We start from the raw sequence: 22,626 nt of genomic DNA, 5'->3' as shown, positions 1-22,626 counted from the left end.
TGACAAAAACAGAATAATTATTGTCATTAACATAATAGATACTTATTAGATGTCTGGGAGAAATGGAGGAGTTATAATGATACCTATTTTTAAAGGAAGTAAAAAAATGATACCTATTATCTAATCCATCTTTTTTATTATAAAATAGTGCTTTTTTCTATTTTCTCTTTCTCTTATTTTTTTCTCTTTACTTGAATATCGAAAATTGTTAAAATCGAAATAATGATTATTTAGATTGAGTAATTTTAAATAAAGAATAATTTCTTATAAATGTTTGTAATAATATTAGGATTAGAATTTTAAACAAAGGAGATTACAAATAAATGACAAGATTGAGGGAGGTGTAGGGGAAGTCATCATATTTTATTTATATATATGTATTTTCAACAATTTTTTATTGGAATCTACACCTTGATGCTTATTTACATTGATTGTTGAATACTGTGTTTAATCATTATGGGAAAACAATAAAAAAATTATATTAAAAAAAAGAACACAAGAAGCTGCCTTATACTGAATCAGACCTTTGGTCCATCAAAGTCAGTATTGTCTACTCAGACTGGCATCGCCCCTCCAGGGTCTCAGGCAGCGGTCCTTCACATCACCTACTTACCTAGTCCCTTTAACTGGAGATGCCAGGGATTGAACCTGGGACCTTCTCCATGCCAAGCAGATGCTCTGCCACTGAGCCACAGCCCCTCCCCAAATACTTTAATAAATTCTAGTTTCCATCCAAACACACCCCTCTTTTGATTACTGGATTTCTCCGTTGTTACTACCCTCCTTTGTCATCGCACAGATAGCCTCCATGATTCTTATTAATAAGTAGGCAGTTCAAAAGAATTTTTAAACAAGTATTAAATGGATACAAGATTGCAGGGGTGGGGAGAGTGAGTCTGTTATTGTTACCAACTAATGTGATTTGTATTTAGCATTTAATGGTCGTTTATTCTCACACTGTTCCTGGAAGGTCAACCATCCCTGTTCACATTTAACAGATTGGGAACTGATGCTGAGTTCTTGTATTAACAGTGCATGCATATGATTGCAAACTCTTTCGTGCTGTTGTTTTTTTAATCCTTATCCTACATTTCGTCTCGTGCACAAAAAAGGAATGTGGAATGTTTTACTTACTGGTGAAGAACTGATTATTTTTATTTGATCGAGAGCTTCTGATAGACATCCTTCTATTTCGGAATCGTCTAAGGAGAAGAGGTCCCCTGCACGTGAAAGGTCCTTTTGTCCCAAAACAACTCCAAAGAGATGATGCATTGTGGATGTGTACAGCCGGCCAGCCAGGTACCACGTGCTTTAATCAAGCCAGGTAATGCATAACCCAAACAGCATCCCTTTTCTCTGAAGAATATATCGTTCACTTATTTTTGACCCCTCTTCCATCACAACCTGAAAGGAGAGGGGATGAGGAAATTAATCAAAATATGTGGATGTCACCTCATAAGCTATTATGTGTTTTTAACAAAAAGGTAATAGTTTATTCAATACACAGCATTCAATGCTGTATTGTAGTCATGGCAAAAATATTTTGAAAATACACTTAACTATGAACCATGTACATTCTGGAGATGTTAATCTTCTGCAACGGAAACATCGAGTGCATCAGTAAAAGCTAACATATGGATTGGGGTATAACCTTTCTTGGGCTAGAGCCAACTTTACAGATGCATGTGATGAAATGAGCTCTGGCCTGTAAGAACATTTGTTGTAATATCTCAGGGGCAGCGCAATCCTGAAGGGAGGGCAGTTAGGCAGCAGCCAAGAGCAGAGCAACTGTGCTGCCTCCTCCAAGGCCCCCCAGCTGCCGTGGAGGGAAACAGAGCAGTTTAAAATAATAAAAAACAAAAGGGGGGGATGACCCATTGAATCAAACATAGCTGCACCACCAAAAAAGGTGGCACAGCCACACTGCAGCTCAAGGGGGTGTTCCTGGGGTGAACGGGGTAGGAAGCTGCCCAAAGGCAGCTCTGCCCCCGGGAATGCCCTGGGAATGCCTCCCCCATGCCAGCGTGGGCATTCTCTTCTGGGATTTAGTTCCTGGAGTGGCTGCGCTGACGGCGGGGGAAGGCGGAACTCCATGGCTCCCGGACGCCGGCGTGTTTGCCCCCGTGCTGGCGTAGATGCCTCTTTATCATGGAATAAAGTTGCACCTGCGCCTGCTCACACCAGCTCCTAAGAAGATTCAGACCACTCCTTCAGGATTGCAGCCTTAGTCCTTAAGGTGCTACAACATCTGCCTCTTAGTAGTTGGTAACATAAATAGAGTGGTTCTTTGTTGTTAACATACAATATATGAGCTCTGACATTTTAACAGACTCACTCAATTCAAAAAACCCAAAACACCATCCATGTAATACATTTGTTTTGACCAATCCAGTAACACGTAACAGTGGGCAAGCTTTTGAGTTCCCCAGAATTCTTCAGGCCAGATGTTACAAAATAAAAAAAGAGAGGAAAAAGAGCAGATTTCAGGTTTACCAGCACCTGGCATAAGAAGGTCTTAAGATCATGATGATCTGGAATCTGCTTTATTCCCCTTTTTTACTCTTTAACATCTGACCTGTTGAAGAGTTCTGAGAAACTTGAAAGTTTGCACACTGTCATGTTACATGTCATAGCTCACTGGGTTGGTTGTAATAAATGGTATTACATGGATGGTGTTCTTGGCTTTTACCTTTGGACTAACATGGCTGCAAACAATTTTTTTCGCTCTTTCAGCCATTCTTGTTCGTAAAAGTATTTATTTATTTAGATATTTATACACTACTCCCCCACCAGTGAGGACCTAAAGGTTGCAATCCTAAGAACACTTTGATGGGAGTAAGCCCCATTTAATAAAATGGGACTTACTTCTTAGTAGACCTGCTTAGGATTGTTCCTAAGTGGCTTATAACATTGTTCTCCCCCTTCATCACTGCATCCCTACAACAACCCTTGGAAATAGGTTAGGCTGGAGAGTGGTCCAGAGTCACCCAATGAGCTTCGTGGCTGAGTGGGGATTTGAACCAGTTTCCCAGATCCTAACCACTACACCACGTTTTTATGAACATGTTGTCACATTAATTTTGGCCAGTTTTCTGACACATAGGTGTGGTTTACTCATTTAAATAAGCCAAGAAAATTTCCTCATATAGAAAATTAGGAAGAAGAAGAAACAAGAATATTCTGTCAAATGCTAGTTTTCTTTCTGTGGTGCATTTTTGTTTATATGATGGGGCATCCTTAAATATAAACTCTTCCCAGCACCAGCATTTAGAGATCTGACAGCCAAGGAATGACTTTACCATAGATGTCTTTGATCATGTAGATCAGCCCTAAATTGTAATGAATTCAAAGGCAGTTACTTCCACACAAGTATTATTACAGGTTTCTTGTCTGATTGCTGTGAACACTATAATTTGGCATCTGACAAAAGTCAAGGCCTTTAACAAAATAATGCTCTTTAATAGAGGCGAATGTTTTCTCAATGGGAGCTAAGTGTTAGCAGATGGTCCCTTAGTAGCTCTGTGTGCTTGAATATGAAGCCCATCAGAGTTTGGGGAAGCATCATCACTTCAGATGAGGATAGTGAAAAGGTATGTGTAAAGGAACAGATGGTTTTCAACTTGGAAGAGAGAGCTGAAAGAGGGCTGTAAGGTGTTTGAAAGTGAGGCCCCCTGTGGTACAGGGCTTGCTTCCTTCCCCCCCCCCCCCCGTGTCTCTCTCTCTATGAGTAGAACCTGTGTCAAAACAGTTTTGGCCTTCCTCCTATACTTCCCCAAATGCTGCTAGTAAATAGTACAACAGCCATTTATGCATGGCTGTTTCCTTGCGGTCACCCCGCAGACTACTTTGGGGCTTTGTTCAGATTTTCCATCAGAGGTCACCTCGCTCTCCCCGTGCATTTCCATGCGTTCTGCCCACATTTTCTGGATTCATGTTTAGCCAGCATCCAGAAATTGCAGGGGAAACGTGCCAAAATGTGCCAGGAGAACAAGGCGACCTCTGATGGACGGAAAATGCAAGCATAATCAAAGCAAAGCCCTGAAATAGTCGGTGGGGTGACCACGAGGAAACAGCCATGCATAATGGCCGATATATTTAAAAACATGAAATATCCACATAATAATGCATTATCTTTTTGTAATGTATTATAGCAAACTTTAACACAGCAATAAGAGATACATTTTCCACATGCTTGTTATATAAGCAAGTGAAACAAGAATAAATCTCAGGGAATATAAAGTAGATGTACAAGCAGTTGTAAGAAATATGCAGTGCTGAGCCATGTGACTCATTATAAAAGAAATGCACTGAGAACAAAAAAGGACACTTAAGTTGTTAAGTGATTGGCAAAATGCCAGAAGATAAGAACATTTCTCAACAGAAACACATATTTTTCTTAAATCGATAATACATGCAAGACGAGGAAAATATGTTTCAGGGTCTGTGCATACCTCTCATCCCAACATACGCATAAAAGTCTTAAAACCCAATTGAGCCCAACACAGGGAGCAAAAAGAGGAAAGGACTAGATTCCAAATAAGAAGAATCTTGCTGGATCACACCCAGGATCATCTCAGTCCAGCATCCTGTTTCCCCAGTGGGCAACTAGTTGCCCCAGAACACTAATAGTGGGGACACAAAGGCCAAAAAACCCCTCTGTTGTTGCCTCCATCAATTGGCATTCAGGGTTTTTGTTTTTGGGTTTTTTGCCATCAAGTCAACGTAAGGTGACCCAACAGGATTTTCAAGGAAAGCAACGTTAAGAGGTGGTTTGCCATTGTCTGCCTCTACATAGCAACTCTGGTATTCCTTGGTCATCTTACATCCAAATACTAACTGGGCCCTGCTTAGCTTCTGAGATCTGACAAGATTGGACTAGCCTGGGCAATTCGGGCCAGGGCATTCCGAGGTATTCTGACTCTAAGTATGATCTTATTTAAGCCTATTAACCTGATGGAACTGTCCTTCGCAATTTTGTCAGATCCACTTAAACAGTGACCACTGTGTCCTGTGGCAGTGAGTTTCATATGTTAGTTATACTTTTTATATAGAAATTCTTTTGTCTAGCCTGAATCTACCCATAAACAACTTAATCTGAGTTTGGGAGCAGGAAAAAAAATTGTTCTTTCTGTCTTCTTTTCTCCACACCACTCACAATTTTATACATCTCTATAGTGTTCCCTCCCTCTTGCTTGTTGGAAGCATTAGAACTGCTGGGAGGATGTTGTCTGGTTATTGTGAATGCCTCTATCCCTATGGCTTTGCCTCAGGCATCTCAGGATGGCAGTCAGAACTGTAACATTCTATAATGGCGGAGGACATTTCCCTGAAAGGACAATTCATCCGCTGAGTGGGATCTGAGACGAGCGGCCTGAAAGGTGTTGTATGACTTTGAGTGCGTGTGAGAGTCTTGAGCTTAGAGACATGATATGGAAGAGACCGGAGCTCAGAGTCAGATAGTATACTTGGCATGTAGAAGGCCACTGTTTCCGTACCCAGCACCTCAGGATTCAGGACTGTGAAGAATGTGTGGACTCAACTCCATGAGATGCCGGGAGTTCTGTGAACAGTGCACCCAGGATTGTTTCCTTGACAAATAATATGGAAGGGAGAGGCAATTCTGATCAGGACCACAACATGAGGGGAGAGGGTTAAATTTCCATCTGCCCCATTCCGCCCAAATAATACAGCCCTGGGTATCCTATCTGTTTCCACAGTGGGCAAATAGACTTTTGAGAGCTACCGCAAGACACAGTAGAAAAACACTGGGTTTGAGGAACTAGTTTTGTAACTCAATAGAAGGCAGCTTCATACCCAAATCGGAAACAATAATACTTTTGATAACAGCAATAATCCATAATACTTTGGTAATGATTAAGTGAACGTTCCCTAGCATTTTGACAGTACAGATCCGTATAGAGCTTTCTGGAACCGCATTCCTCCCTTGGGTTGATAGTTTTACTTAGTGACCTCTAGAACTTGTTGCTGGACCTGTTTCCTCAGGCTTTCTTGAGGGGGGGAAGAAATGTGTGTGACTGGGTATTTGTTTTATCAGAGAATAAGGGTGCTTATGTGAACATTCAGAGCAAGATTGGGTGTGTTGTTGAGTGTAAACATATATCGAGCCTAGTGTGAAGCATGTCGTAGAAGTGGAAAAGAAAAGCTGACAGAGCAAGACAGAAAAGGTCTAACAAATCAGGATATATTAACAGGCATCCTCACGGCGGAGTATAAAATATTAAATATTAAAGCTGCTTAACCATTTTAAAGAATAATATACCTACATTTCGTCAGGTACTATACATACGTTTTCACATATGTTTATGACTAACAGAATGGCAATAGATTAATTAGGGCAGATCAAAAGTTTAATCACAGTTTGCATTAAACACAACAGTTCGGTTACGTGAACCTCAGGCAAAGAGGTAGGGCACTTTCTGTACTCCCAAAGAATCTACAATGGCATGTAATCAGGGTTGCCAGCTCCAGGTTGGGAAATATCTGGATATTTTGGGGATGGAGCCTGAGGAGGGTGGGGTTTGGAGAGGGGAGGGACTTCAATGCCATAGAGTCCAATTGCCAAAGTGGCCATTTTCTCCAGGTGAACTGATGTCTTTTGGCTGGAGATCAGTTGTAATAGCAGGAGATCTCCAGCCACCACCTGGAGGCTGGCAACCCTACATTTAATGGATTTTCCAACCAGTTCCTCCTTGATCTTTCCACCAGCTGAAACATGTAGGAGGCAGAGACCTACAGATGCCAAACCAAGACTTGGGCCAGTGTAGTATGGAAAAGTATGGATATATCACAAGGTATGGATACAGATTGACATGCAGAGTTCATGGGGGATTCTTGTGAAAGCAGAATAGTCTCTGCACATCAGAATACTATAATCTGGTTGCTTGAGGATTAAGTGCTAAGAGCACTTAGATTTGCTCTTAGAAAAGAAACAGAAGTTCTTTATTGTAAGAGAACACCATATTAGACAGAAAAGGCAAAGTTTTCTAGCTATCTAAGCTAGGGTGGAGATTGTAGAAAGCATGTCCAGCCCTTACAGTGGACAGAGGACGAGAGAGAGAAGGGAAGTGACTAGAAGGAAGGAACTCCTGTGAGTAGCATTCTGGGTAACAAAAGGACAGCAGCTGGAGTGGACAGAGGAAAAGATCAGAGAGCACCCTATGTACCCCTGTATTAACTCTCTACTGTCCTTTCCTGAGACTCCAAAATCTGTGCTAGAATTAGGCAACATTGCTAGGGTTGCCATCCTCCAGGTACTAGCTGGAAATCTCCTGCTGTTACAAGTGATCTCCTGCCAATAGAGATCAGTTCACCTGAAGAAAATGGCCACTTTGGCAATTGGACTCTATGGCACTGACGTCCCTCCCTCCCCACACTCCGCCCTGCTCAGGCTCCTCCCCAAAAATCTCCAGGTATTTCCCAACCCGGAGGTGGCAACCCTAAACATTGCACATGCCATTCCTTCCAACATATTGGTGCTGAGTACAGTAGTAATGCCCTCATATTGAGCTACAGTGTTCCTCATTTGAAGTACTAGGTATAGCTCTGGTCACTGTATCACGACAAGGATACTGCAGAGCTGTTAGGAGCCGTAGAAGAGAGAATGACCAAACTGATTAAGGAGTTGGAGCACCATTTTTATGAGGAAAGGCTAAAGAGTCTGGGTCTTTTCTGTCCAAGAAAAAGACATAACAAATTTATTTGTTTGTTTGTTTGTTTACTGGATTTCTATTGTGCCCTTTCCCAAGACCAAAGGGACAACCATTCCAAAGGACAGATACTTGGATATATCCTCTAATGTTCACTGCAATGGCACTACTGCATACACCACTAGGGTTGCAGGTCCCTTCTTCTTACTGGCAAGATGTTTCTTCTTTTGTGCTTTGGGAAGTGTTTTGTGCATGCGTGCTCCTGGAGCCCTACAGTCACTTCCGGGTTTACCCCAGAAGTAGGGCTGTTGAAAATAAAAAAATTCGGTATAGTTCGGATTCGGCCGAATTCGGCCCGTCTGGATTCAGTACACGCCGAAGTCCGAACTCCCCCGATTCGGATCCGTTAAATTCAGCGAGAAATTAAAGTTCAGCAAAATATTCGGCCGAATATTGCCATTTAAATTTTAAACAATCACTCTTGGCCTCCCGTGGCTGCGGGGGGGGGGGGGTTAGAGCTGGACGTTCAAAACTTTCATCATTGCTTCTTGTGACCCTTATTGAAAGGACCGCCAATTTTGGTGACGATGGGGTCCTAGGGGGGCGAGATATGGATCCTGGAAGCCCTCCCCCAATTGCCCATCGCAAAGCATAGACCGTCCGTGACTCGGCTCGGCTGCATTTGCACATTCAAGCAAATGATGCAATGCAATACACTGGACTGAGAGAGCCCACGCAATTCACAAACTGCATGCCAGGGTGAAGCGCGAAATATAAGCATTGCACCCATGGCAGCTCCGCGGGCTGGAGGAAGTAATTAATTGACCACCCAACTCTCTTACAAAAAGTGGCTGGAGGAAGGAAAAGACATATGCCCCCCTTCTTTTTCTCAGAGAGTCTTTTCCAGTGTAATGTATATCTTCCACTTTGAGGTGTGGCTGCCCAGCGGCTTTTGGCAATCCCCGGTTGCAAAGATTAGAGGGGGTCTGGGGCGAAAGGTGCGCGGGACTCACGACCACCGTAAACGCGACATCCTGTCTTTCCTAATGAGGTCCGTGGTTGCCTAAGCTGTTTGATGGAGAAGATGGAGCACTGGCTGCAAGCGCTCCAGCTCGCTGTCCACGTTTCGGACAGCCTACTAACTGAGTGAAGAAGCTGTGATAGGTGATAGGCACCCCCCCAAAAAAAGACGGACATTCGCCTCAAAGGCCAAACTTCTCTTTTGTTCTGAAAACCAGGTGCCATCCGCTTAAGTTAAAGCAACCTTGATTGACACCTGTCAAATCGCCGGGCGTGGCCAGAAACCGATCATGCTCCCGGGAGTGAAATTTGCAAGTGCCAAACCCTCTGGTGCAGACCGGTGTTCGGGACAGTTCTGTGTGTGGCGAGTGGCGACTGGCGAGGCAGACGTACCCTCCACCTAGTTACAGTCTACTTAAAAGAGACCCCCTGATGCTTTTTAAATGTTGGCTGGCCCTAGTCTACTAAGAGGCTGACCGGCTCTGCCGCTATGGTTGTTTGGCGAGGTCCCTAGGCCAGACAATGTCAAAAGTCTCTTATTAATGCCAGTAAGCCAGTGAGGAGACACACCTTAAGCCCAACCTTATAACCAGTGAATGGCGAGCTGACACACACCAGGCAAGGGTGGCAAAGGCAGTAACAGGGACTAGGCCCCCTTCGCCCTTCTCAAGCCAACCTGGGGGGGAGGGCTAGCCAGGACCGTGGGACCCCAAGTAAAGCAACCACCCGCACAACTCAAAGACCACAAGACAACCAAAAGCCAAAAGCGCTGGATGAACTCAAGTGGCACCCAAGCACCAGGGGGGTGGGGGGTGGGATGGGAACACGGGAGCCCCGGCGTCGAGAGGGTCCTCCTCGCACCTCCGCACGGAGACCGCTCACCCTTCTCAAGCCAACTTGGGGGGGGAGGCTAGGCCGGACCGTGGAACCCCAAGCAAAGCAACCACCCGCACAACTCAAAGACCACAAGACAACCAAAAGCCAAAAGCGCTGGATGAACTCAAGTGGCACCCAAGCACCGGGGGGTGGGGGGTGGGATGGGAACGCGGGAGCCCCGGCGGCGAGAGGGTCCTCCTCGCACCTCCGCACGGAGACCGCTCGCCCTTCTCAAGCCAACCTGGGGGGGGGGAGGCTAGGTCGGACCATGGAACCCCAAGCAAAGCAACCACCCGCACAACTCAAAGACCACAAGACAACCAAAAGCCAAAAGCGCTGGATGAACTCAAGTGGCACCCAAGCACCGGGGGGTGGGGGGTGGGATAGGAACGCGGGAGCCCCGGCAGCGAGAGGGTCCTCCTCGCACCTCCGCACGGAGACCGCTCGCCCTTCTCAAGCCAACCTGGGGGGGGGAGACTAGGCCGGACTGTGGAACCCCAAGCAAAGCAACCACCCGCACAACACAAAAACCACAAAACACCCTCAAACCAGTTCCAACTGATGAACTCGGGTGGATCTCTCAACCGCACCAATTCTGCTGGCTGGATCTCTCGCCACCAAAATGGAAGACAGTGGGGAAGGGAGGGATGGGCGGGCATTTTAAACTTTCTCTTGGCCAGTTCAAAACTTCAAATCAATGCTCTGATTGGCCATGAGAAGAATCTGCTGGGCTACCATTGGCCGTGGGAGAAAGCAGATTGCCAACGGGCGGATCAGCTCCTGCGCATGCGTCTCTGCCGAACCACCGAATTCGCTGAATTTACTCGCCGAACTCGCCGAACATGAAGAGTTCGGCCTCCCGGATTTCTCCCATTTTGGAGTTCGGATCCGTCCGAACAGAAAAGCGCTGAATCGAGGAAAATTCGGTTGATTTTCAGTTCGGGCCGAACTGAATCGACAGCCCTACCCAGAAGTGCCAGTGTCATGCAGGGACACTCTAACTAATTCCTCCAAAAAGGAACTGGCTAGAGAGGAACTGGCTAGATAGTCCCACGTGACGTAAAGCCGGAAGTGACTGTATCACGCCAGGAGCACATGCCTTCCTCCTTCTGCCTGCCGGCCACTAGCTAACCAGTGGGCAGCCCAGATGATTAGTGGGCAATTTCCTGCCACAACCGGGCAGTTGGGAACCCTATACCTCACACTTAGGGTTGCCAGCTCTGCATTGGGAAATATCTGGAGATTTTGGTGGTGCAGCCTGAGGAGGGTGGGGTTCTAGGAAGCGAGGGACTTCAATGGGGTATAATGCCATAGAGTCTAGCTGCCAAAGTGACCATTTTCTCCAGAGGAACTGCTCTCTGTCGCCTGGAGATCAGTTGTAATCACAGGAGATTTTCAGCCGCCACCTGGAGGTTGGCAACCCTAATCACACTTGAGGTCAGTACTGAACGAGTTAAACCAATAATAAAAATCACCTCACCTCTTCTGTCAGTGAATTCACACTTGCAGCAAAAGACAGCTCTAAACATTCACTCTTAAGTCTTTTTTTTAGTAGTACTCATATAATGTGGTCAGACAAAGCACACAAACACATCTTGTTTCACTGTCGTACTTTTTTTTTTTACACTCCTTAAGAAAAGAAGCCCCTTTCCTGTTTATGGTAGCCAAAGCATAATGTAGGACATATGATCACATGTTGCACAATGCAGATGTTGCGCAATGATGCCATCAGTGCTTATTTTGCTTTCCCCCTAAGTGCCAGTACTCATATTTGCGTTCGCCATAGTTTAAGTGTTGTGCTTTTCTCTATTTTAATGTATTAGCTTTTGTGATTTTACGTCTTATATTATTAATGCTGTTTTATCCTGTTGAAAACCACCCTGAGCCCTGCTGTGGTAAGGGGAGGGCAGCATATAAATAACATATTTATTATTGTTGTTGTTATATAAGGTTGCATTAATTTCCACCAGTTCCCCCCTCAGGACTTGGGAGAGCCCTGAAAAAAGGTGCAGGTAGTCAATACTGATGAGTACCATCACACACAAAAAAGTCCTGGATGACATTAAACCGTTACTATGGCTGGCAGTTTGAAACTTGCATGAATTCTGACAGGAATGTAGAATGAATGGGTCCTGTCCAGTGCATATCACACACTGTCAAAATCCCCTTCAGTCCAGGTATAAAATGTGCTCACTGATTCTAAGCAAGAGGCATATTCAGACTTCTTTCCCACAGCACTTCCACTGAAAACATCTCATTTGGGATGCCAGTCTGAATTTTCACTGCAAAGTTATACAAATGAATCATGCGTACCGGACCAGTTCCTGGCATTCCTCTTAGTGACCCTCATTTAATGCCATTCATCATCCACAGTAATTTATTTAAAAAATCACACCGAGCACAATACACTATAATGACTACAAATGCTTCTGATGTTTTTTCCCACCCATAAAAATGGACACCTGTCATTGACCTCCTTAAAATGAACATCAAAGAATTATCTGAAAACAATCATACATCTTACTTACAAAAAAAATCTAGCCTAAAACGGGACAGGTCAGATTCTCTCTCCGCTGCAGCAGAGCAGGTGAGAATGTCCTGAAACTAAACATTACCATGGAACAAGAAGAATCCAGGCTCAGTGTTGGGGCTTTTCTGGTATAAAGTAATCTCTGATGAGCAGACAAACGCAAAGCATCGCTTTACCTGGACATGACTCCACAACAGCCTTCACAGAGGGCATTCGCAGCTGCCAAGTTGTGTATTTTGAGACTTGGGTTGCCACGGTGGTGCGGGTTCGCCTGTTTGCAGCGGTTCAGCATCCCAGGGCACAACAAGTGGAAAGTTATGGAATCTACGGTTAACGCAGTGAACCTGAAGCTGCTAATTGCAGGGCCAGGAATCAGGAATTTGAGGAATGCAGACTAAAGCAGCCTAAAAAGTTACCAAGGGCTCGGTCAGGTGACCAGAAAGTACCAAAAAGCGGAGTGGCCTTATCTCTGAATGAAAGCTTCTGTTTCTGGGGCAAAATACAAAAAAGCCTGTTTAGCCAGTTGTTGGGTTTTTTTGTGCGAAAGAGAGAGCTCTCTGTTGGTGGAAAACTATCCTCTCTTGGGGAGAGACCCCAGTGAGCCGGTTTCTCCCCCCTCCTTTCTTTGAAAGAGAGAAAATGAATGGTGCTACTATGGAGAAGCCATTCTTTCCCCCAAAGAATAAAACTGCTCATGAATATAAAGCACGAGGCCAGAAGCTGTCTTCAGCTTTCCATTTCATAAACACCTTGTCAATATTTTTGCGCCCCTGACCAAGAACATTGCATGAGTGAGAAATGAAGTAAGTCTCTGCTTTGTGGTCTAAGCCATTCCCTCTCTACCAGGGAAACTTTGGGACCTGTAATTCTGTGCAGGGTTACACTGGGTCTCTAACAGCAGATTAAAATTCTCAGGAGTCTTTGGGAAAGCCAGGGCAATACTAATGGAAGTTTTTAAAGTGAAGATGGACCCAAACTGCGTTGTTCCCTGTTTGTTCTAACTTTACTTTTCTGACTATTTCGAAACATCAAGTTCTTATTTACAGCAATAAGGTTCTGGGTTAGGGTGTCCAAAAATTCTGGTACCCAGTTGAAGCAAAGCTTGATGAGAAGAGAACATAACAGCCAAAGCTTCTAGCAGAAATTATGAGTTGTTTATCCATGGTGATCCATGCTCTGGTCACATCCAAGTTAGATTACTGTAATGCGCACTATGTGGAGAGGCCTTACAAAATGGTCTGGAAACTTCAGTTGGTCCAAAAGGCCAATCTGTTGGCAGAGACTGGTTACAAGGATCATGGTGCTGAAACATTTGCACTGGCTACCCATCTGTTTTTGGGTACAATTCAAAGTGCTGGTTCTTACCTTTAAGGCCCTAAATAGCTTGGGACCAGGGTTCCTGAAGGACCATCTCCTGCCATACTATGCAGTTAAGATCTGCCTTTCTGTTCTATATGCCCCTGCCTTCAGAGATGAGGTGGGTGGCGACCAATAGGGTTGCCAGGTCTGGATTGCGAAATCCCTGAAGATTTGGGAGGTGGAGCCTGAGGAGGGCTGGGTTTGGGAGGGGGGATCTCAACAGGGTATAATGCCATAGAGACCAACTTCCAAAACAGCCATTTTCTTGAGGGGAACCTTTCTCTGTTGTGGGGAGACCTGTTGTAATTCTGGGAGATTTCAAGGCCCCACCTGGAGGTGGCAGCCCTATAGTATTAAAAACTGCAATAACAAAAAAAATTACTAAGGATTTTTTCCTTAAGCTGTTTTATGGTCTGCTTCTAGCTGGTCAATATTTTATCTATTTATGTATTTAGATATTTGCACCCTGCATATTTGCCCAATGTTGACCTCAAGAGACTTAAAGCATCATTCTGCCCTCCTCCATTTTATCATCACAACAACCCTGCTGGGTAGGTTAGGATGAGAGTGTGTGTCTGGCCCAAGCTCACCCACTAATCTTCCATGGCAGAGTAAGGATCTGAACTTGTGTCCCTTACAGCCCATTCCTGAGGGGGGGGGGCGAAACCTCTTAGGAGGTGGCCTGACACCGCCAGCAGGGAGGGCGGCTCCACCAGTGCCCAAGCACCACGGAGCCGCGCCTCTCTCCTCCACCAGCGCGGCCTCTCCGGGGCGCCGGCAACAGCATAGAGAGGCCACGTAGGCGTGGGGGGCGTTCTGGGGGTGGGCCGGGGGAGGAGCTGCCGGTTAGGTGGCTTCCTACCCCCTTTCGACCACTTGCGCCAGTGGCTGGAACAACGTTGCTGCGCCTGCTATTTTGCAGGCGCAGCCTCGTTGTTTTCAATGGGGCGAAAAGCCCCAGTTATACAAAAAAAGCTGCGAAACGGCTTTTTTTTGTTTTTGTTTGTTTGTTTGTTTAACGGTGCGCATATTCAGAGATGCCTGCCGACTCCGCACGCCGTATTTTCCGGAATTGGCTGTTAGATTCCAATCAGGCGCTCTAACCTCTGCGCCATGCTAGGCTGCTCAGCTACGGCTTTCTTTAAATGGCCTTATATCATTGTTTTAGTTATACGCTGCCTTGAGCTGATCTCTACAAAGACAGAATTTAATATTTATTATGTGGTTATTTGGGTTATTTGTATGCCACCTTATCAGAGTCCTGCTCGAGGCAGGTTACAATTAAAATAACGTTAACAGTATAAAAGCAACACTATCCATAAAACAGACCTCAGACCAGAGCAGAGAATTAAAAAGCTGGAAATATGAAAACCTCAAAAGCCTGGGTATAAAGATACATTTTGGCTTGGTTCCTAGAAGACAGTAAAGTAGGCACCAGGTGAGCCTCAAGGAGGAAGATGTTCCAAAATAGTTGCCTCCACAGAAAAGGCCCAGTCTCTAATTGCTAGGGTGGCCAACCTCCAGGTGGGGACTGGAGATCTCCCAGAATTACAACTGAATTCCAGACTACAGTTTCCCTGAAGAAAATGACTCCTTTGGAAGGAAGCCACTATTGTATCACCTCCCTTCTGAGTTCCTTCACCTTCCTAAACTGCACTCTTCAAGGCTCCAGCCCCAAATCTCCCAGAATTTCCCATCTTGGACTTGACAAACCTAGCCATACATCAATTTTGAAGCTGCGAAATTACTATAAAATTGACGTTTTGGGGGTTTGAGTGGTAAAGCGGTCCGTAGCGATGCGGCACTCCTGGGTGTAAACCAGAAGTGATGTAATCGCTTCGCGTGCATTCACACATGCGATCCCCACTCCTGAGCCAGCCGATGGACTGGTGGGCAAGTGCCCGCCAATCCAAGCTCTGTTTGGTGGTGGGATTCAGTGGAGTTGCTACACACTCGTACAATTGCTATGCTCTCTACACATTGCCATGAGACCTTCCATTTCTTTATGCTTCCTCTGTGGAGTGGTCACAGGATACCAACTAGCAGCATCATGCCAGCGTCAGTGATACACCAATGTCAGGGTTTTAAGATAGGGCTGTTAGTGTTGTATTTTGTTGTAGAGTTTACAGCGCATTCCTGAAAGGAATACCTGCGCTGGGCTTAGGAGGCAACCCAGCGGCATTGCCTCCTAAGGAGGTTTTGGCAGTGCCGAAACCTCCACCCGCTGCAGAAAAACCATGCAACCCTATGAGGGTTGCACGCTGGCGTATCTCTGCAAAAAAAAAGGGGACGTTCCTGAGCCCAAACGACTCAGGAGGCTGACTAACATCGCGTCCACCCCCCACCCAGCCCCGTTACACCCCGGGAACGCCTCCAGGGGCGCCGGAACACCTCTGGGTCTCCGCCGCGGTCTGTGCTGGCGGCCGGATGCCAGCAGGAGGCTGTGGTGGCATCCGGGCCCAGCATTTCTGCGGCAGCATCCGGGGACCGGCATCCAGGCCTGCACGCCAGCACTGGAGCCACTAACACCGGCGGGCGCCTTCAGGGCGCTGGTGGTGTGGGCCCTTGCGCCGGTGGAGGCCTTCGTCGGCCTTCTAAGGTCTTCGGGTCGGGCCGCCGCCGTATTTGAGGAATGGGCTGTAAGTGTTATAATTTAATAATCAAGATAAGATATGTATTACACCTATTTGTAAACATGCTAAACACTCCAAATCGAAACAAATTAATTTCTGACATTCAGAAACTCGCCGTGGGGGGGACCTTTGATCTTATTGTTATTCTGGTGCTTTGCTGTCTGATTTTATTTTTCTGAGAATTGGAAGGTGGGAGGGACTGTGAGGGGGGGGAATAACTCAACATACATAAACCTGACTAGCATGACATCCACCGCAATATGCTCACCAAACAGGATTATCCTGATGTGCATTTTTGTATGCAACATTTCATCTAAGTAGGCATCTCACTAACTTTGGAAGCATTTCCAGATTTTATATAAATGCAAGGTTTGTGTTGGTGTGAACTATTTCATTATCTGGCTGCACCTGCTATGTTTTTTGGTGGGGATACAAGTATTTGAATAAATAAAATCCAGGCAGGCACAGACTTTGCATGTATAGACTGAAATGCGGGCAGGACCCAAAGCAGCTTACAGCATTCTCGTCTCCTCCATTTTATTGTCACAACAACCCTGTGTATGACTGGCCCAAAGTTACCCAGTGAGCTTCCACAGCAGCGTGAGGATTCGAACCTGGGTCTCCCTGATCCTAGTCTGAAATTCTAACCACTTCACTACACTGGCATTAGTGGGGAGGCTGCTGTTGAATTGGATCATCCACTCAGGCCTGGGTGAGTCATGCAAACCACATGGTAGCAAGTCTTGTGGTGGTTGCTGCTGGGCCTGGCCATAATGAGTTCTTTCTCAGAGGCCAAAATAGCCCTGGAAAGGGCCCTGATCCCTCCCCTTGCTTTTTATTGTCAGAAACCAAGCCTTGAAGGCTGGCAATACTGTAGTGATTGCCTAGCAACAGCCACTGAAGGCATCTGTTTCTTAAATCTACATCTGCTCCTTTTATTATTGGGGGGGGGTTAACCCCCCAATGGTTATTTTGAAGACATCAGATTTTTCTGCAAATCTGGGCCCTTTCTCAGTTTTGTAGAAAGACCTGTCTTGTTTGTTTCAACTGCAGAGTTAGGAAGTGCCTGTGCAGCTGCTATGCTGTGAGTTTTAAACTAGCTGCCCGGTCAAGATTATTGGCCCAAGATACTTGACTATCTGAATCCACCGAGAAAAAGAACTAGTGGCATGAGCAATTAATTAAAGGTGACCTATTTGACTTAATGTTGACATCATCTGTGAGTGCCTACCCCAACAACTTCACAATTTATGAATCCCAGATCCTCTATCCTCTTTACCGAAACAGACATTCACACTCTTTTGCAACTCTTTTCAGTTCAACGGCTATGTTCACCAATTTCAACAGTGACCCAATTTTGGCTGTAATCCATGAACTAGCTAACTTTTTACCAAGTATTTTGCTTAGATTAACAGTGCAACCCTTAAGCGACACCCCCAGATTTACCTGGGGCCAATGCAATCCTTAATAGAGTTACACTTTTCTGTACTCATTGACTTAATCGATCTAGTAGGGTGTAGCTCAGTTCAGGATTGCGCTGAAAATATAGACTGGCTGTAATCTGAGGGCTTCATCATAAATATGTGTATTAATCTTAATATCAGTATCTTAAATATTTGCCAAATCATAGTTTGGGATACCAGAAGCTTATTTCATCATTCTGAACACAGCTGCTGAATACATTTTCATCCTGATTTTCTTTAGCACTGTCGACATTTATACCATCTTTATTCTGCAATAGTAGTTGCTATTTGGAAATATACATTTGGTCTACCATTTAGAATATTATTTTTGTTTATTAGTGAAGAATTTAAAAAGCATCTCCTTACTTTCTTTTCAACAGAATTTCACAGAGGTTTTTTCCCCTCCCTAGTGAAAGAAAAGGATTAAAGATTATTCCGATCAGCATCTTTTTAAAACAGCATGTATGGTCTAGTGCAGTTCCCATGGGCTCAGACGCATACATTTAAACCCGAGCCACAAAACTGCTATTGTTTCTCACATGCCTCTCAGTTTCTTTTTGTCAGGACTAAATGAAAAGTTTGTAGCTTGCATGCAGGACACATGACCAAAGAAAGATATCTGTTTTAGTAAAAGTACAAGTAACTTCTTAACAGTTTAGTTTGTTACTTTGCAGAATTATATTTTGTATTGGTAAATAGACATTTGCACTCACATATGTTAAGGGTAGTAATGTATCTTTGGAAACCAAGATCAAGTTAATTCATGCCATTGTATTCCCCATTACTATGTATGAGTTTGAAAATTGGACAATGAAGAAAGCTGTCAGGAAGACAGTTGATTTCTTTGAAATGCGGTGTTGGAGGAGAGTTTTACAGATACCGTGGACAGCCAAAAAGACAAATAAGTGGATTCTAGATCAAATCAACCCTGAACTGACCCTAGAAACTAAAATGACTAAACTGAGGCTATCATACTTTGGTCACATTATGAGACGGCAAGAGTCACTGCAAAAGACAATTATGCTAGGAAAAGTTGAAGGCAGCAGGAAAAGAGGAAGACCCAACATGAGATGGGTTGACTCTATAAAGGAAGCCACGGCCCTCAGTGAAAAGGTAGACCTGGTGGGTTTAGGGAATAAAACCCTCTGGATTTGGTGATGGAGCCAAATGGAGTGAGAGGGCTTCTTCCTCAGCAATCCTTCCCATATTTCAGCCACCTGACTGGTACCTTTTTTATTTTTCTACATGATGTCATACTATATTTGCGCGCAGACCATTAGCAGCCCATTCTTTCCATATCCAAAAGCTTTATTTTAAACCTCTAAAAACAGTATTTCCTGGGCAGAATGTGGGCAAAATGCTATCAGCAGAAGCAGTTTCTGGTGTCGGAAGGGGAAACAGCTCAATTTCAGGACTTCGGTGAAAAGACATTAGTTGATGAACACAAGGGGCCAGTCCCTGGCAACAATAAGCATAACAAAAGAGAATTGTCTGCCTTTTAAACTGAGGGGAGGGGATAGTCAGAGGCTCTTCAAGTACAAGAAGGTTCTTTTTAAGGTTGTTACAGGTACTGCATTATTTCTATCCAGCATTACTCATAATCTTAAAAAAAAAAACCAGAAGAGAATCATCCATAGCTCAGCCTTCTTTTTAGGGAAGGAGGAGGGGATCGTTGGAGGTGTCTGAAAATATATGGAGGTTTTAAAAAAAGTTTTAAAAAGGGTGCCGTGTTATTTCTGTGCAGCACTGCGTAACCTGACCTGGGCTCTGTCTGGCTTGGGAGTGCGGAATAGGAATTTAATAAATAAATAAATAACTCATTCTCCTCAAAATAAAAGAAATAAAACGGTGGTCAAGTCCTGAGGGTCAAATCCTATGAGGAAAGGTTGAAGAAGCTGGGTATGTTTCGCCTGAAGAGGAGAAGACTGAGAGGGGTTATGATAACCATCTTCAAGTACTTGAAGGGCTGTCATATAGAGGATGGGGCTGAGTTGTTTTCTGTTGCCCCAGGAGGTCGGACCAGAACCAACGGGTTGAAATTACATCAAAAGAGTTTCTGCCTAGACATTAAGAAGAATTTTCTAACAGAGCAGTTTCTCAGTAGAACAGGCTTTCTCGGAAGGTGGTAAGCTCTCCTTCCTTGGAGGTTTTTAAAAAGAGGTTAGATGGCCATCTGTCAGTAATGCTGATTCTATCACCTTAAGCAGATGATGAGAGGTAGGGCATCTTGGCCATCTTCTGGGTATGGGGTAAGGGTCACTGGGGGTGTGGGGGGAGGTAGTTGTGAATTTCCTGCATTGTGCAGGGGGTTGGACTAGATGACCCTTTCAACTCTATGATTCTATGTGAGAACACAGCAGGGAGCTTATTTGCACATCAGGGGTGAAACCAGACTACCATGGAAAAACACCCTGGTGAGGAAGTAGCCCTGTGCCAGGAGATAGCATCTTCCAGTAAAGGGGTATAGCCTGTATATCTGATGTTATAGCCCAATGTTAAAGGGGTAGAACTCAGATGTGAAGGCCAAGACCCAGAGAAAATGCTCTGTTCATCAATTGGGTATAACTATTTCATGTGCTTACAAGTCCCTGTCACCAAACAATACATGCCTAGAAAATATCCAACCAAAACACATCAACCAAACAGAATCCAGTTGTCAAGTATGTCACAAGGAAAAAACAAGAACAGAAAAATACATAACTCAAGCAGGTGAGTTCATCTGTAAACTACACAACAAATCACATATTATTAAGGAGTTTTGAAGGCACAGTAGAGTTCAGTTGCCCATTTTACAGATGGGAAATCTAAGAGTTTCTAATCTGGAGTCAATTAGTGAATCCATAGGAAGGAACTCAAAACTCACTCCAAACATAAACCGATCATATCACTCATGAAAGTGAACCAATTTAGCAACACATTACAGATAATCTTAACATCAGTTCTTAGATAAAAGAAACATCTAAAAACTATTTTTTCAATGCACATCACCCCGTCTGAAATCTTAAGATACTTTCATGTGAGCCTCTAATGCACTTCTTGTGCCTATGGTTAGGGATGGGGGGAAACCCTGACAAACTGTAGAAGCACTATTCCTAATCCCAATCAACAGTTTAGTTTCAAGCACCTTCTAGGATTGCTAAATTACCCTCAATGAAAGATGGGGAACAGAGCCAGGATTGAATCTGACAGGGGTGACGGCGGGGCTGGAAGTGGTGGGTGAGATCTTAAGTTTAAAGGCTTTTTAGACCCAGCATTTGTTATTCAACAGAATACTGGTTGATACAATTGGTAAATTATGGATTAATTGGACCCTTGCCCATTCCTGTATCACCCAGCTTCAGTTATTTTTTGAATAACTGCACTAAATATTTGGTCAACACAAGACTCCAGGTACTGTTGGACTTTGTCCACTTAGTGTTATCCAACTGACTTCCAAGATGCTATATAATTGTATGTAGTCATGTTATTATCCCCCTCGCAGTTATCTGAGCAGCGTTGCTTCAAATGATGATAGAGAAATGTGACCCAGTTTAATATTAACTGAGTTTATTAAATACTGTCCTGACTTTTAAAACCATTTCAGGCAACTTAATAATAGGAGTACAGATACCATAATGATAGTTTATAATTTTACAGTGCTTCCACATCACACCTTTATAGTCATTGATCTATAAATTTAGGTCATTGGGGATTTCAGCATTGACAAAACTTTGTAAGCAAATTAGTTATTTATTATCATAATACTTAGGGCATTAGCAGCAGGCTATGCTGATGGTGACTATCTGGTTATCTTAGGGTTGCCAACCTCCAGGTACTAGTTGGAGATCTCCTGTTATTATGACTGATCTCCAGCCAATAGAGATCAGTTCACCTGGATAAAATCGCCGCTTTGGCCATTGGACTCCATAGCATTGAAGTCCCTCCCCTCCCCAAACCCCACTCTCTTCAGGCTGTGCCACAAAAACCTCCCGCTGGTAGTGAAGAGGGACCTGGCAACCTTAGGTCATCTGCTAAAACTGAGAGACAGACAGCTAAGACAGGTGTTAATCAAGTATCCTAGAGAAGTCTGAACTCCAAAGTCCACTAAGAATATGACGTTTAGTTCAAATATTCAGATCAATAGACTGTTACCCTCAAAACTAAATATGAGTTCCATAGCATTCTAGTATGAGTTCCATAGCATTCCCCCAATGCTCTTTAGTTCTGTCTCAGTATAAGTCAACCAGGCAACTGTTAAAAGAAATTGTGCAACAAGCCAATATCTTTGTTCCCCTTTGCCATCCCCCCACCAACTAAGGCTGCAATGGGAGATAAGTCTGTAAATGAGGGTGGTGAGAGATAAATACGTTGCCCTGGAGCCCTGAGGAGAAATTAAGAACAATGAAATATTAATCTATGTGCTGTGAAACGTCATGTTCTCTGCAGACCCTGCTTCCCCTTTTAGAAACGTATGAAACTAATTCCCCACACATCCCTCACATATAAAATAGTAATGCACTTAAAGCTCCAGGCCCACAAACAACTGTAGCATACCCATCGTTAACATAATCTCCCAAACAATTACAACTTTTAAGGTTACATTTTAATGCCGCTTCAGAAATCCACTTTAGTCTTTCGCCATGCAGCCATTCAAGACTATTCCCCTCCCCGCACATACAATCAATTATTCATTGCTGAAAAAGCTAATATGAATGCATATTGGTTTAACTTAATAGTTATTCATTACCTCACCGAAAGGGGGGGAAACCCCTCAGAAGAGCATTAATAATGGAAGACAAAATAGTCAGCCTTTGCAGAAATTCTGATAAAATCCATTACAAGTGTCAGAGTCCCCCTGCAAGCCCCCCTTCTCTCTGGTATGCACGGCTGCTGGCTCCGTGTACTTGCCCTGTCAAACCAACCGTACAGTCTGTTCAGTTACCCTGGAGTTGTCATGTGGAATCAAGCAAACAAATATCTTCTCTCCACCCCACCCCCTAACTCTGGCACTCAAAAACTGGATAATTGGGGTTGCGAAACTAGTGGGCCTGAGTGAAGGAAAAAAAGGCACCACACTTGATTTACAAATATGAATCCTT

At 44.3% G+C, this 22,626-nt stretch overlaps 1 protein-coding gene across 1 annotated transcript in view; it reads right to left on the bottom strand.

Annotated features, from left to right (window-relative positions):
* VEPH1 (ventricular zone expressed PH domain containing 1) overlaps positions 1-1,282 on the bottom strand; it is a 144,849-nt gene extending 143,567 nt beyond the window's left edge. The window contains exon 1 of the mRNA XM_056850194.1: positions 1,135-1,282. Coding sequence (XP_056706172.1) covers positions 1,135-1,272 — 138 coding nt within the window. The 5' untranslated portion in view covers positions 1,273-1,282. The remainder of the gene's footprint in view (positions 1-1,134) is intronic.
* Between the last annotated feature and the right edge of the window lie 21,344 nt (positions 1,283-22,626).

The sequence above is a fragment of the Euleptes europaea genome, chromosome 5 (genome assembly GCF_029931775.1).
Source record: "Euleptes europaea isolate rEulEur1 chromosome 5, rEulEur1.hap1, whole genome shotgun sequence".
In the NCBI taxonomy this organism is placed as follows: domain Eukaryota; kingdom Metazoa; phylum Chordata; class Lepidosauria; order Squamata; family Sphaerodactylidae; genus Euleptes; species Euleptes europaea.
This window is presented reverse-complemented; position numbering and strand designations above follow the sequence as displayed.